At 54.5% G+C, this 13434-nt stretch overlaps 5 protein-coding genes across 5 annotated transcripts; 2 read left to right on the top strand and 3 right to left on the bottom strand.

The window, feature by feature from the left end:
- Positions 1-259: 259 nt before the first annotated feature.
- On the top strand, positions 260-1577 carry CORC01_09227 (MOZ protein represents a chromatin-associated acetyltransferase; the record flags this gene model as incomplete). The annotated part of the gene is made up of 2 exons (XM_022620856.1): positions 260-1201; positions 1299-1577. 2 exons carry the CDS (start codon positions 260-262, stop codon positions 1575-1577), a joined length of 1221 nt encoding a protein of 406 aa, XP_022472656.1.
- A 1094-nt stretch (positions 1578-2671) lies between these two features.
- CORC01_09226 (uncharacterized protein) lies at positions 2672-3067 on the top strand (the record flags this gene model as incomplete). Its single annotated transcript, XM_022620855.1, has 1 exon — positions 2672-3067. The coding sequence occupies one exon, from the start codon at positions 2672-2674 to the stop codon at positions 3065-3067; it is 396 nt and encodes a 131-aa protein (XP_022472655.1).
- A 1493-nt stretch (positions 3068-4560) lies between these two features.
- CORC01_09225 (uncharacterized protein) lies at positions 4561-5178 on the bottom strand (the record flags this gene model as incomplete). The annotated part of the gene is made up of 1 exon (XM_022620854.1): positions 4561-5178. The coding sequence occupies one exon, from the start codon at positions 5176-5178 to the stop codon at positions 4561-4563; it is 618 nt and encodes a 205-aa protein (XP_022472654.1).
- Positions 5179-6953: 1775 nt separating this feature from the next.
- CORC01_09224 (endo-beta-1,6-glucanase) lies at positions 6954-8476 on the bottom strand (the record flags this gene model as incomplete). The annotated part of the gene is made up of 6 exons (XM_022620853.1): positions 6954-7021; positions 7071-7503; positions 7555-7749; positions 7796-7847; positions 7898-7965; positions 8015-8476. 6 exons carry the CDS (start codon positions 8474-8476, stop codon positions 6954-6956), a joined length of 1278 nt encoding a protein of 425 aa, XP_022472653.1.
- Positions 8477-10862: 2386 nt separating this feature from the next.
- CORC01_09223 (uncharacterized protein) lies at positions 10863-12262 on the bottom strand (the record flags this gene model as incomplete). Its single annotated transcript, XM_022620852.1, has 3 exons — positions 10863-11330; positions 11386-12078; positions 12146-12262. The coding sequence occupies 3 exons, from the start codon at positions 12260-12262 to the stop codon at positions 10863-10865; spliced, it is 1278 nt and encodes a 425-aa protein (XP_022472652.1).
- Between the last annotated feature and the right edge of the window lie 1172 nt (positions 12263-13434).

Genomic DNA, 13434 nt, shown 5'->3' with positions numbered 1-13434 from the left:
ACAGTGAGGTTGGCACCGAGAATAGATAGACGCCAGGGACCCGCCCATGACATCAGGGGACGGGTATTAAGCGTCGGGTTCCTGAGCTTAGCCTCCGACGTTGGACCCCGTGCCCCCACGTGTCTGGGCATCGTGGAAATTAATGGGCATCCGCTACTTTCCTAATTCCCCAATTTCCTAGTTCCTTTCCCTCCTCCACACAACAATCGATGTAACGACCGCACACACACACACACACACACACACACACATACACACAATGCAGCCTGCACGACTGACGTTTCTCTATCCGCACCTGTTCCGGACGATACGCCTCGGCGAGACGGCTGCGACAACGGCGACGAGCCGCACGTCGAAATCATGTCGGAGACGGGCCACCGCCGAGATTCGGAGACGGGGATACGCCGCTTTCGCGCCCACGCCTGGGGCTCAGCAGTCGGGTTTCGCGCCGAGACACGGAAAGGGCATCGAGCCCGCGACAACGCCCGTGGCCGCGGCGGCGCCGGCGCCTGATACAAAGGAAGCGAGTCCTGGGCAGGCTGCGGTCGGGGCGTCCAAGGGGGCGAGCGACGATGGGGTGAACCCGCAGCCGGGCGCGAAGGCGGCGACGACGGCCGCGACGGACAACACGGCCAGCACGACGGCGACATTGGCGGCCGCGGGTGAAGGACAACAGCCCGAGGAGGCGGAGGCCGCGAAGCAAGAAGCCCGGGACCAGGCCAAGAAGAGCGGCCCCCTGGAGGCGATCCTGCACATGGGCCCGCCCGAGGAGGTCGCGAAGCAGCACCCGCACATGGCGCCGCCGCCGTACGTGCACCATTTCGACAGCTACTCGCTGGTCAAGGACCTCGAGGGGGGCGGGTACAGCAAGGAGCAAGCGATTACGCTGATGAAGGCGATCCGGGCGATCCTCGCGCAGAACCTGGACGTTGCGCAGGAGAGTCTCGTGAGCAAGAGCGACGTCGAGAACGAGACGTACCTCTTCCGGGCGGCGTGCTCGGAGCTGAGCACCGAGGTCAAGAATAACCAGAAGCTGGCGGACGAGGAGATGAGGCAGAAGAGGACGCTGCTGCAGCACGAGGTGGACATACTCACGCAGAGCCTCAACCAGGAGCTGCTGACGCTCAACGATAACGTGCGGGGCATGTTTAACGATCGCAAGATGGCGGTCAGGGAGGAGCAAAAGGCCGGAGACAGCGTCGTGAGTTTGTCCTCCCTTTTGGTCACAGTTCTATTCTCGTTTGGGAGTGCTTTTCCCTTATGCTACAAGCAAGTTTGGTCGGGCTAATGGCACCTAGATCCAACAAATCAACTACAAGATCAGCCTGCACCTCAGCAGCGACGCGAAATCCGAGATTGAGGGTCTGCGGTGGATCCTGATCCGGCGGTCCGTCATTGGGATCCTGTTCATGGCGGTGTTGACGTTGGGGACGCTTCGGTACGGGACGTACGTGAGCCACTCGAAGCAGGCCGAGGCCGAGCGGATCAAGAAGCAGGCCGAGATGATTAAGATGGCGGACGGGAAGAGGGACCATAGCTCTGCGCCTGATGCGGCGGAGATTCTGGCGGCGAACTGAGGTGGTGGGAGTGAGCGAGGTGGGTTGGGAGAGGAGGAGTGGGAGAGGAGGAGGAGGAGAGAGGAAGGGTGCAGGAGATGTGAGGAGCGAGGGGGTGGCGTTGCCATACGTGGCTGTTGAGATACCCCATAGACCTGTGTCTGGGAATGGACTAGACCGGCACAATCATTGATTGGTTTAGTTATCTGAACGAGAAAATTCGGCATGGAGGACTTCGTTCCCTCTTGACAGTTTTCATTCCACCGCGGTTGATGAAGCCTCAGTTCATTTGACTGAACGCCAATATGTACCACCATTTAGACACACTGCAGGCCTGGAGCTCTTATTACTAGCATTAATTTCCGATGGTCGGTCATCGAGCGGTTTGCACAGTCCAACAGAGTGGGACGGAACTGAGGGTATGAAGAAGGCAAGTGGCTGGGTGACAGACTAAGGCAGTTTTCCGGTCACATATCCATAAACACCCTTTTTCACCGCTATAACCACTACTACCAACACCCTTTCTGATTAATGTTCTTATTTGAATGTGTATGGTATGAGACAAATTCTAAGGCAGTGGTTTTTCAACAATTAAAACAGGTTGGTTATGGATGTATGAGTAACTGGTGTGCTTGTGTACTATGGTATGATGGGGAAGTTTAATTCCTGACCATGTATCTGCGGGCAGTGATCCACTTTCGTACATGAGACGCCGCGGCTTGCATACTATGTACATGAGCTCCACGTATGTACATTAGCTTGACATTTACTATGTACATGAGCTCCACGTATGTACATTAGCTTGACATTTACTATGTACCCTTACCACTTTGTTCCAATTGGAAGGCGAAGGCCAGTTTCCTGCTTATATGATGAGTTACCCTGTCGCTACACCTCAAGGTAGTAAATCTGGAAAACGGGCGCTAGCTCTTCAAATGAGGCTCGCGATTCACACTCATAGAAAGAAGTTATGTATAAATGTTCGCCATGTCATCAGCTCTACCGTGGCAAGAGGTCAGATGTGGAAATAGTGTTCCTCAATTCCGTCTTCCAACTACTGATTCAAAGTCTCCGTGTTTCATTTTCGGAGGACAACTTGGTGGAAGCGAAACGCAATGACCAGCACTATGCCCGTCACGAGGACAGAGGCACCTCCCAGGTTCCATTGCAACGAGCCCGGCTGCGAACTCACCAAATTTTCCACTCAATCCAATCTCAACAGGCACAGCCAGTCCAAGCACGGCATAGCGGTTCAGATGCCCTGCGGCAAAAGCCTACCAAACCATACGTCGAACACGAAGCGCCACCAAAAGTCATGTCGGAAATGTTGCCCGGCTCCGGAGCAGCTCCCGAAGTCGACCCCCGATGAGCAAAGCAAGTTCAAGTCGCCTACCAGTGCAACCGCCAATGCCACTGGGCTGCCAAGCTTCGATGGGACCTTCGACGGCTATTCGGAATACCTCGGCGACATGTACAATCTGGAAGAGCGCTTTATGTTTGAAAGTTTTTAGCCAGAAGCTCCTCCTTATGACGCGATGCATCATGAGCGTGTCTCATTTATGTCGGTGTGGCTGTCGGCACGGAGATTTCCTTTGAGATGGAGACCTTGGTAATGGTTGTTTTCTCTGCTTGGAAATTTTATTGGGCTTCTCACAGGTACTCGGGGGGGAGCTAGCCCATTCTTGTGTAACGACCGTATGTGAGAAGACTCGAGCATGGTCTACCTATCATTTTCAATACACTTCATGAGTACACTACATGAGTACCCATCAAGGCAAATCACCAAAAAAAAAAATCAAGTCAAAAAGGCTTCAGCTTTGTATGTTCGACTCCCGTGTTGATGAAATTGCCTAGAATGAAAAGCATGGCCAGCAGCCAAACGGACCAGTGAGAGATGCGCGCACAGCGTGGCTGGCCCTGACCGAGACCCGTGTAAGTGACCGGTGAAGTGCGGTTTGGGTTCGGTGAAATTGCGGGTACCATTTCCGCCGTGGTAGTTTATCCGCACATGCGCCCTGAATTACGTACACCGGACTTGGACGACCACCCGGTAGACGGGAAAAAGCGTACAGCTAAGACGCCAACGATACCCAAATTTTGATGAAAAGTATGTAGAAAATCGAGAGTGTGTAGTACAAAGTGAGCTATTCTATGTACTTTAAGTATAACTTTCATAAGGTGTATAATACAGCATCGCTATTGTAAACCTGCTGGTAGAAGTATACTGTTAGTGCTCGGTTTAAGGTGTGCGCTTTTTTGGTCCCCCGGGTGGACCACTTACCTGGTGCAACGAAGGATTCTGAAGAGAAGGGTTTCATTGCTATTCGGTTCCGACCAATCGGAAATGAGACGCAAAGCATCTGTATCACTTCCTCTTGACTGGCTGCAAGAGATCCTCTATGAAGGCCAGGTAATTCGTACAGCAAAAAGCCTCCAAATTGTCGAGCTGAGTAGTACTTTTGCAGCATTATTTGATACTTACAGCAGATTCAAACCCTGATGGTGATTTCAGTACTCGATGAATAGAGGGCGCCAGCGCCGGCACCTCATTCGACAGTGTAGGGTTGCAGGGCTTGCTTGAAGGGTGATCTATCAGGTACCCGTACCGTCTGAGGAAATCAGGTTGATGATTTGGACAGGTGCAAATGCGCTATTATCACTGACAGATCGATACAGAACTGTGCCATTGATGCATTCATCGTTGCACAAATACACGACCATGGCAATAATATCCTAACGGATAGGGTGATTGCCAAGGAGCAGAAGTGCAATGTATTATTTGTCAAGCGGCGTTTATTAGGATTATCTATTGAATTTTTTGTTGTACCCTGTCCATTAGAAATGTAGACAGCCATCATCCATCGTGTTGAACTTCAGACATGGAACAGCGCCAGGACAGCAGTGAAGGTCATCGAAGTAGGGCGTCAGACCGGATCCAAGTATGCAGCTAGGGCTTCTGCGCAATGCCAAAGCCGTGAACCGATGCTCTCCAGCCAAACACTCCCTAAGCCCACTCTCTGTACACATCGACGGCGGCACAGGTGGGGTTAGAGGCCGGGCCGGCGGTGATCCAGACGAGGGAACGGTAGTAGTAGTTGCCGACAAAAGTGTAGCAGACGTGCCAGCGGTAATAGGCCTCATCGACGTAGGGGGCCTGCGAGCCAGCGACGGCCTTGGAATCGTCCTCGCGGGAGTAGATGAAGAGCTTCTCGTTCTCGTCGAAACCGAGGTTGAAAAGGGCGCTGCTTCCGGGGGAGAAGATGGGGATGGCGCCGTTGCTGACGATTTGCAGGTTGAGCAGCATCCCGGAGGATACGGGGTCGCCGTTGCCGATAGGCTGGTTCCAGGTCAGGGCGCCGAGGAGGTGGCCGTTGTAGTCGGACTGGGTCTCGTTGAGGAAGTAGTTTGTGTGCGTTGTGGTGCGGTTGGCTTCCTCGACGGGCTCCGTAGTCTCAGGGCAGAGGCCAGCCTGGCCGGCGCCGGAGTGGCAGGAAGTGAGATAGGTCTCGCCGGAGCCCCCGGTGCAGGAGGTAAACTTGAGCCAGAAGGGGCTGGTCTGGTTGGTGAACTGAGCAGTGGTCAGGGTGGCACCCAGAAGGGCGATGGCGTAGGTTGTCTTCATCTTGATGGGTTGGAGAGGTGGTGTTGAAGTGTATGTCGATGCTGATGAGGACGAGATGAGCCCGGTATTTATACTGAAATGCCGGAGACTTTCATGTACCTTGAAGATTCGAGAAATGATGTTACACAGCTTGAGGTTTGTGGACAACGTCTGATGATACGGGATCCAACCGAGGACAAATGCATGAGGGGTGTGGAAGGGCGGGGTGTCGTGGTTTATATTTGTGGAGAGGCAACTCTGGCGTCTCTCTGGCTACCTCCGGCCCAGCCTTATTTCCCCGGGCGATCCTGCTGTCTCTCGTATTTTTCACTAGATGGACGACCATCGTGGAAGGATCTGGCGAGAGAAGAGAGAGCGGTGCGTCGGGGGAAGGCGGAACCCCGCTAAACATACACGAGGCCCTAGCCACTTCGTAAAGTTCGTGTCACTCCCGGGTGACATGGGCGCAAACTAAGAGTCTCAAAAGAGGTCAAAAGAGCGTCGGTAACGTGGTGTCGATCTCCGCCCACAATTCGGCCCCGTTGATGAGCATGGAGCTAGTGCGAATGGGCCAGTAAGGGAGGAAGCCGATGCCCTCGGAGCAGGGAGAAATATGGAGAAATAGCTGGTTCGTCTGGTTTGGATCGTCACTGTATTTGTCCCGGGTTACACCGGGGCTGTCACTTCAATCAGCCTCCGCCCTCCGCCTAGCAGTGACTAATTATATTATCCAACAGCACTATAAAACAGTCCACATCACCTAGCGATGTTCACGCTTGAGTTTGCGGGTGCAGGATACCACACGGCAAGCCACGCAACTCTACGCGGGTCCGATTTCCGATTTTGCGGCCTTGGGTCGGTCTGAGGTTAATGAACAGGCAAAAGGAGCACACGTGGGCTAGAATTGCGGGCAACAACGCATGGGAAGCAAGTTTGCTAAGAAGCTAAGAAAGAAGCTTCAAAAGACCCCACGTTTCCTGCATCGTGGGAATTGAGTTGGAAATGGCGCTCCCAAGCCGGGACGGGTCGACGCCATCTGCACGTCATCAATGACGGAGGTACGGGCGGGCTTCAAGGCTGAATGTCAGATGCAACCTGATATCCATGTTGTTTGTTTCAATATGGTGATGCGAGACATTGCGGAAATCCGCTTCAGTCCTTGCTTAGGGAAACAGCACAACGTCCCGCAAGAGTCATGCGAGGGGGTTAGTAGGAGCAGAGCTGAATACCATATGTGAGTGAGACATGACGTTGGAGACAACGCGCTTGTGCCGGCGGGCCGGTTGGGCATCTTGGCACAATTCTTTGACTTGGTGAGAAAATAGTTACGATGGAGGTCAAAAGATACGAGAAAAGGCCGCTTCCAGCTGGGCGAGATCAGCCTGCTTCAGGCTGAAATAGAGGGACTTCCACTGCATGGTCTCCCGTGTAGATGGCATTTTGCCATTCATCCTGCACGCCGGCAAGGACGATCTCGAGGCCGTTTGCTGACTGAAGACTAGCGGGGGTTGAGGCTTTACTGGATGCGGACGAACACCAACGCCGCCGTGCTGGTTAGGGAATACTGCATGCCGAAAGGGCCGAAGATGGGGGCCCTGGGCGGGTTTTCACAGGTTACATTGCTTTGGGACAGGCTGCAGTGGAACTCCGATATGAGGTCAGAACGATCACGTTGACGTGTATGATGGTCGACTGTGTAGGAGAATATATACAATGAGAATGCATATTGCGTCAAATACTCAATTATCGGCAGACATCCTATCCTTAATGTCTGTCGTGCGGCCAAAGAGCCACCCCTAACCGCAGACACCCGAGCTGGCGATCGAGTTCAGGTCTGTAGGAATGACTCCTGCAATGACAGCGTCTGCGACCTCGTCAGCATGCGCTTCTTCAGACACGTCAAGGGGACTCACCTCTGTAGGACCACCGGTAATCACCAAGCTGGGCCTTCCAGGTCCAAAATACCCACCCGGCGGTGTTCTTCTCGTAGGCGTGGACTTGCGCCGCGAACCACTTCTTGTAAAAGTCCTTTTGCGTGTCGCGGTCCCAGTCGGCCGAGTTCTCAATCTCGTCGGGCGGGCTGATGCTCCACTCGCCGACAATGGTCGGGCCCGAGGCGTCGCCATTGCGGTTGTCGTTGCACGAGGTCGATATGTAGCTGTCGTGCGTCCAGGGCACGTCGTTCTTGTTGGCCCACTTGAGGTAGCGGTGGTCGTCAAAGGCCGTGAAGTAGGTGTCGTCGAGGAACTCGGTCGGGTTGCCGGAGCCCCAGAGCGACGACATCATCTGAATGTGGAAGTAGTTGTTGGCGCTGACGCCGAGGTCCTTCTCGACCTGCCGGATGGCCTAGGGGTGTTAGTGAGAAGCGTGAGGGCGGGGCGGAACTCGATAACTGACATTATAACCGTTCTTGTAGAACGTGCTACGGAGGGACTGCACAGAAGAGTCCCAGTTGGTGGGCTCGTTGACGAGCTCGATCGCGCCGACGTTTCGGAGCTCGTTGTTGTCGTGGGCAAGCTTCCTGAGAAACTCGAGGAACTTGACAGCACGGCCGTACTGGTAATCGTTGTAGAAGCCAGGAGTGGAGGCGTACTGTAGACGGTTAGAGGAGGACGGTGACAGGCCTGGAGAGTCTTACTTGGCCGGTGAACGAGTTCTTCGCCACTTGGGCTCCCGGGGCACCGTGATGGCTACTTGGTGTTAGTCTTTGACGCAGGCCTTTTGAGGTTGTGAAACTCACTCCAGGATGATGTAGAATCCACGATCACTGGCCCATCCGCAGAGCCGGATCAAGTACTTGACAGCTCCCTGCACATGGTCAGTCGCAAGTCAAACTACCAAAGACAGGGGTACGAACTCTTGGGAAGTGCTCAGAGTTCTGGTCGACTAACGACTCATCAAGCCAATATCCCACAGGAACGCGGATGGTGTTGATGCCGTAGGCTGTCATCTCGTCCAAGTCGCTCTCGGTGATCCACGTATTCCAGTGGTCCTGGAATGCGGCATCGGACCTCTCCTGGCCGGTGTTCATGACGCAGTCGAACTCGGACTGCTGCCCACCGCAGCCCATGTTGTTCCACTCGGTGTTGGCAATCCAGGGCTCGAAGACGAACATGGAGCCCAAGTTCACGCCCCTGATCTTGCCGGAGGCGGTCCACCAGCGCTTGCCCACGCCGTCCGACTTATCAGACGTGGTGTTCTGGTTGTCAAAGAGGCTGAAGCCGCGGGTGTCCAAGAGCTTCCTGGTGCCGTCATTCGGCAGCCACGCGTGGGTGAGCTGCGTGGTGGCAGCGAGTGCCAAAAGACTGAGGCGGACCATGTTGACAATGTTTGATGGATTGTCTGGTTGTGACGAGAGGGATGGGGAGAGAGAATGGCAAGCCTGTGTCCGAAGCGTGGGAAGACCGGCCGTCTTAACAAGCTTCTGATGCCCTGGGCCTTGCGGGCCGCAGCGCCAAACCCCAGGATTCGCCCATTGGGCGAGGAGGAAGAAAACGAGATTATCCCAGGGGCGGAGCACCGATGCCGTTGCACCAGCTTTCCTGGGGGCCTGGACGCTAATGCAAATGTCGATCGTGAGGGCTGAACAGCTCTAGTGTACTTCGTAGCTCTGCTCACCAACCAGCGGGAGTCTTTGAAGTCTATTTCCAGAAAATACAGGGATTGACGGCATCGGGCTGCAGGTGTTCATCCAATCCGGACCGAATGGCGACTGGCAAGAAACCCTGGTTCCTGCATCAAAGTCGCTGCTGGAGGTCGACAGCCACACGGGCAGCAGGATGACGGCAGGGAAATTGACGGCTGCCTGGAGATGGTCGCTGGCCCCCATTGCCGCATCGGGCTTCACGACGGGTTGCTGACTGGCTCTTGGCGGCCATTTTGGAGGATCGAGGGTGAGACGGCCGGCCTAGTCCGGGGGGCCAAGGTCGATTGCCTTCCTTGTTAGGGTCTAGCTTCGGCCACCGGCCATGCTCAAGCACTTGGGTCGGCGACAGGGGTTTGGCGGCTGCCTGCAGTTTTCTTAGTCATGGTGCAGCTGTACAGTCAGCAGCCGCATCTCACTTTTTGCAACTGGCAAAACTCGACTTATATCCACAACCGACATCGTGAATCCACCAAGATAAAAACATCAAAAAACATACAACACCAGGTATTCGCTGGTCGTCACCGACCCAACTACTAATCCGGCCCTCATTAGCTTATCTATGGGAGAGCGGACGGGATCCCGAGTTTTCCAATGGGTATGGTCGTATGTGGAAGTCTCATCACTGCAAGGGTCTCATGATGGCATTCTAGCGGTCCCTCGTGTAAGTCAGAGAGTTGCATGACATGGGAAAAGTGTGGTCAAGGGACATGGGCTGTCAAGCTCGACGGAAGGATCTGATGAATTGATTCAATGAGCCAAGATGGATACAAAGGTATGGATATAGTGCTGACATCCTCAATCTAGACTCAGTTCCCCTGTCGATTTCATTTTCACTAAATGCTCACTTCTCATCAAGAAAGGCCGAGATTTCTGTAAGCTCACCTACAAGCCCCAATCCATCATAGATACCGCAACATCATAGTTTACGTTATTGAAGAACAAGTATCTTATCAAGTTATAGTATGTCCTTGAGTCGCCGTAGCAGATGTTGTAGCCTACTCGTTATGACCCAGCAACTTCTTCTTCACCTGAGTAGCCTCTCATCCATTCTCTCATGTTCCTGTGCCGACGACGCTTCTTGGATCCACCCTTATGAGGCACAAACATCAGTAATTGAATTAATCAGACACTACGAGGCAACTCACCTCCCAAATCCTTACGCGCCACAACGTCCCTCCTTAAAGCAACCGCACGGGACACTAACGTAGCCATTATCCACGTTGTAATCCTTGATGGTCTTCCTCGCGTCGCGGCAGACCGTACAGCGGTTCGCGGGGTTGTTGCCGTTCTGCAAATTCTGTGCGGGACTGTCAATATCCTCGGCGCAGTAGCCAATGGCCTCGTCAAGACGGCCTATCGTCTACGTGTCCCACTTGCCGCTCGGGTAGGACCAGAGGCAGGTGCAGTCCTTTGCCGCCGACAACGCGGCGAGTGCCGTGAAGATGAATGCGGTTGTTGACCGCATCGCATCAGTTGGGAGGCGGATGGGATGGTTTAGGCTGGGCAAGCCAGGTAAGCTGGAGGTAGGCCGGAGACGAGACAGGGTTCTCGGGAATACGTGGTAGTGGTTGGTGAGCTATGTTATCCCTCACCTTGCCGAGCAAGCAATTCGTGACCAATTTATGTATCTCATCAACACCGTGTTCACCGCGTGCTCCGCCGCTTTATGACGCGACGAGTATATTAAATCCATCCTGACAGCCTTACTCTGCTTATATGGATAAGGTTTCGAACTCAAATTTATGAGCTTGTGCATGTTAACAAAGCCATACGGTTAACTGTTGGTTTGTCCGAGCCGGAGCTGACTTTGCGATCAGCCAAGATCATGACCCAAGCTAGGAATGATTCAGTGACTTGGACTTGCGGACACCCTATGAGAGGTTGGAGCCGACTCGGTGACGTATTAAAATGATATTCAAGATACATCCATTCATACTACGCTTGTTCGCCTCAAACAACCTGGTAATGTAAACATTTGTCCTTTATGATCTTCAACCGATGGAAGAAATGGTCAACGCCGAGCGCCACAAGGATATCCAAAAAGTAGATCCAACAATTATCAACCCGACTTGCAAGCGGCATAACTGTCAAAGCCCGAGGCTTGATGCCAGTTCGTCAAGTGTCCAATCAAGGTAGGGTCAATGTCCCGATTGGCCTTGATGAAGATGGTCTCGTACGGGTGCACGTTGGTGCCAAAATACTTGCCGTTCCAGAGAACGTCACCATTCTGGGACGTGTCGCACTCCTCAATGTAGTTCTTGGACTTCTGGAACGCCGTCATCATCAGGTCCACCTTGTAGCCTTGCTTCAAGAATGTGTGCGTAGCGCCAATCTCGGCGTGCACGGCATGGTTCCAGCCGTCGTAGCAGCCCGCCAGGCCGACGGGGTCTTCCTCGGTGCCGAAGTCGTCCTTGACGGAGGAGCCAGGCGGGGGGTTGAGGAGCAAGTCGATGCCCACGTCGTCGGTGGCCCAGATCATGGACTGGACGTGGAATTTGGGCCAGCAATTTGCCGTCATGCCGACCAACTGGCATCCAAGTTAGCACCCATCATTGAGTCGTCCAAGGTCATTGCCATCCTACCTTTACTTTGTCCGTGAGGCGGTCCAGGTACATGTCGGTCCAGCATGACTGCGCCCAGTGAGGCAGGAAAGGGCCGCGGATGCTCGCGTTCATGGTGATGAACCGCTTGTATTTCTTGTACAGGTCGTCATTCCGGAGCACCTCGCCGTACGCGCCGAGATCGAAACAAGTGTTGTTCCGGTCAATGACCTTGATGTTGTCCTTGGCCGGGATGATGCTGCTGACATTGGTCTCCCCGTTGAGAATGAAGATGAAGTCGGCAGCGTCGTGCAGGCCCTGCTTGACAAAGAACTGGAGGTTATCGCGGCCGGCGTCGGACTCGGCATAGGCGTAGAGGACCAAGGGGCGGCTACGGTCCTTCGAGGTGGACGACGACGACGACGACGACGACGACGACGACGAATCCGACTTGAGTGATGAAGAGGCGGACGAGTCCTTGCTTGCGCCTTGCTTAGACGCCGTGCCCGCCGTCTGCTTTGCTCCCTTGGCATTTGTCTGGGAGGCAATCTTGGCCGCCTCGTCTTCGTCGTCCTCGTACCATGGCGGGAGGGAGTACTCGGGCGACTTGTCCGGGCGTGAAATATCGTGGCCTGGCTTCGAAGACTTGTCGGGCGTCGGGCGACCGGGTTTGACCGCGGGATTACTCTTCGGGTACTGAGGCTGGCCCACGGGATTGGCAGACGGACCGTGTGTCTGTAGGATTGAAGGTTAGTCTAGCCGCAGAGAGCCTAGAGAGGCCAGATACCAGGTATAGACTCACGACGTGCGTGGGTGTCGACGATGTTGTCTGGGTAAAGGTCGACAGCGTCCACAGGAAGAAGAGAAAGGTGAGCAAACCAACAAAGGTCTGCCTATTCACAGGGAACGTCGATATCATGGTGACTGCTGACGATGGAGGCTGCGGTTCGGCGTCGGCGACTTTCAGAGACTTGGTTGATGCGGACGAAGCGCGCAGCTTGGGACCAAAACAAGCGGTGGACGGTGGCTATCTTTGCTGGTCCGGGAATCGCGATTCACCGTATCCAAGTGAGGTGACAGCGACGATGGACAGAACAGGATACCGCAGAGCCCGACGAGAGAGTTTTGGACGTGGGAACGTGTTGCCCTTTCGCCGGAGACAAGTCACAAGCTGAGCAAGGGGACCCAGGCCCGAAAATGGACGCCAGGGAGCTGCATCTGGCATCTGCAGTTTCCAGAGCATGGCGTGGCGTGGCTGACTTTGGCTAGGGAGGGAGGGGCTAGAATGAAGGGCACGGAGGGTATTGGAGGGCAGCTTAGGCCAGCCATGAACCATCACACTCGGCGGGCAGTAATTTTTAGAGTTTGACGACTTGGAGATACCATCAGCCGTCGTCTTGGCTAGCGCGTGGCGCAAGTGTCTTTCATGTCATTCCCTCCGTGACCAGTGACAAACTTCTGTCATGACGAACGAACGACAGGCCTGTATAATTAGGACGAGAATGCTCTGGCGCTTTGCATGGGGTGGAGTGCCTGAACATGCCAAAGCTGAGGCTCTGGAGGCGGTGGTCCGAGGGATGGATCTGAGATGAGATGCCGGGCGAGGTGTGGACAGAGAACACCACGGTCCACCACTCACCGGCCGTCGTCCACCTCCCACATGCGGTCCCGGGTGTCTGGACTCCAAATGCAATCCACAGCCCACGCACATCGCAGGGACCATATCCGTAGATCGGGGGGTTTCCACTGGGGACGGGGGCTTCTGGCGCGGCACGTCATTGATGGGGGCAGCTGGGATGGGTGACCACGAAGAGGTCGAGTGCCATCCTCTATAAAGTGTGCCTCAGCGTTTTCCCAGGGCGGGGTGCCTTGGCAATTCATCTCATTATCGCAGTTCTTTCTTTTCCTGCAACTCCCTTCGTCCTGTCTCTAGCCAACTACCACCCGGCGTCGACGGCCGATCCCTTGAAAATGCCCCTGGGCCGCCCTTGTGTTATCTGCAGGCTGTAGCCACTGTGCCCCTGCGTTAGGTGGTCCCTTGCATTCTGCACCGATTGCTTCTCCCGGCATCTTGCAAGGTGGCAAGAACGC

This window comes from Colletotrichum orchidophilum (assembly GCF_001831195.1).
Source record: "Colletotrichum orchidophilum strain IMI 309357 chromosome Unknown Scaffold_82.1, whole genome shotgun sequence".
Classification (NCBI taxonomy): domain Eukaryota; kingdom Fungi; phylum Ascomycota; class Sordariomycetes; order Glomerellales; family Glomerellaceae; genus Colletotrichum; species Colletotrichum orchidophilum.
This window is presented reverse-complemented; position numbering and strand designations above follow the sequence as displayed.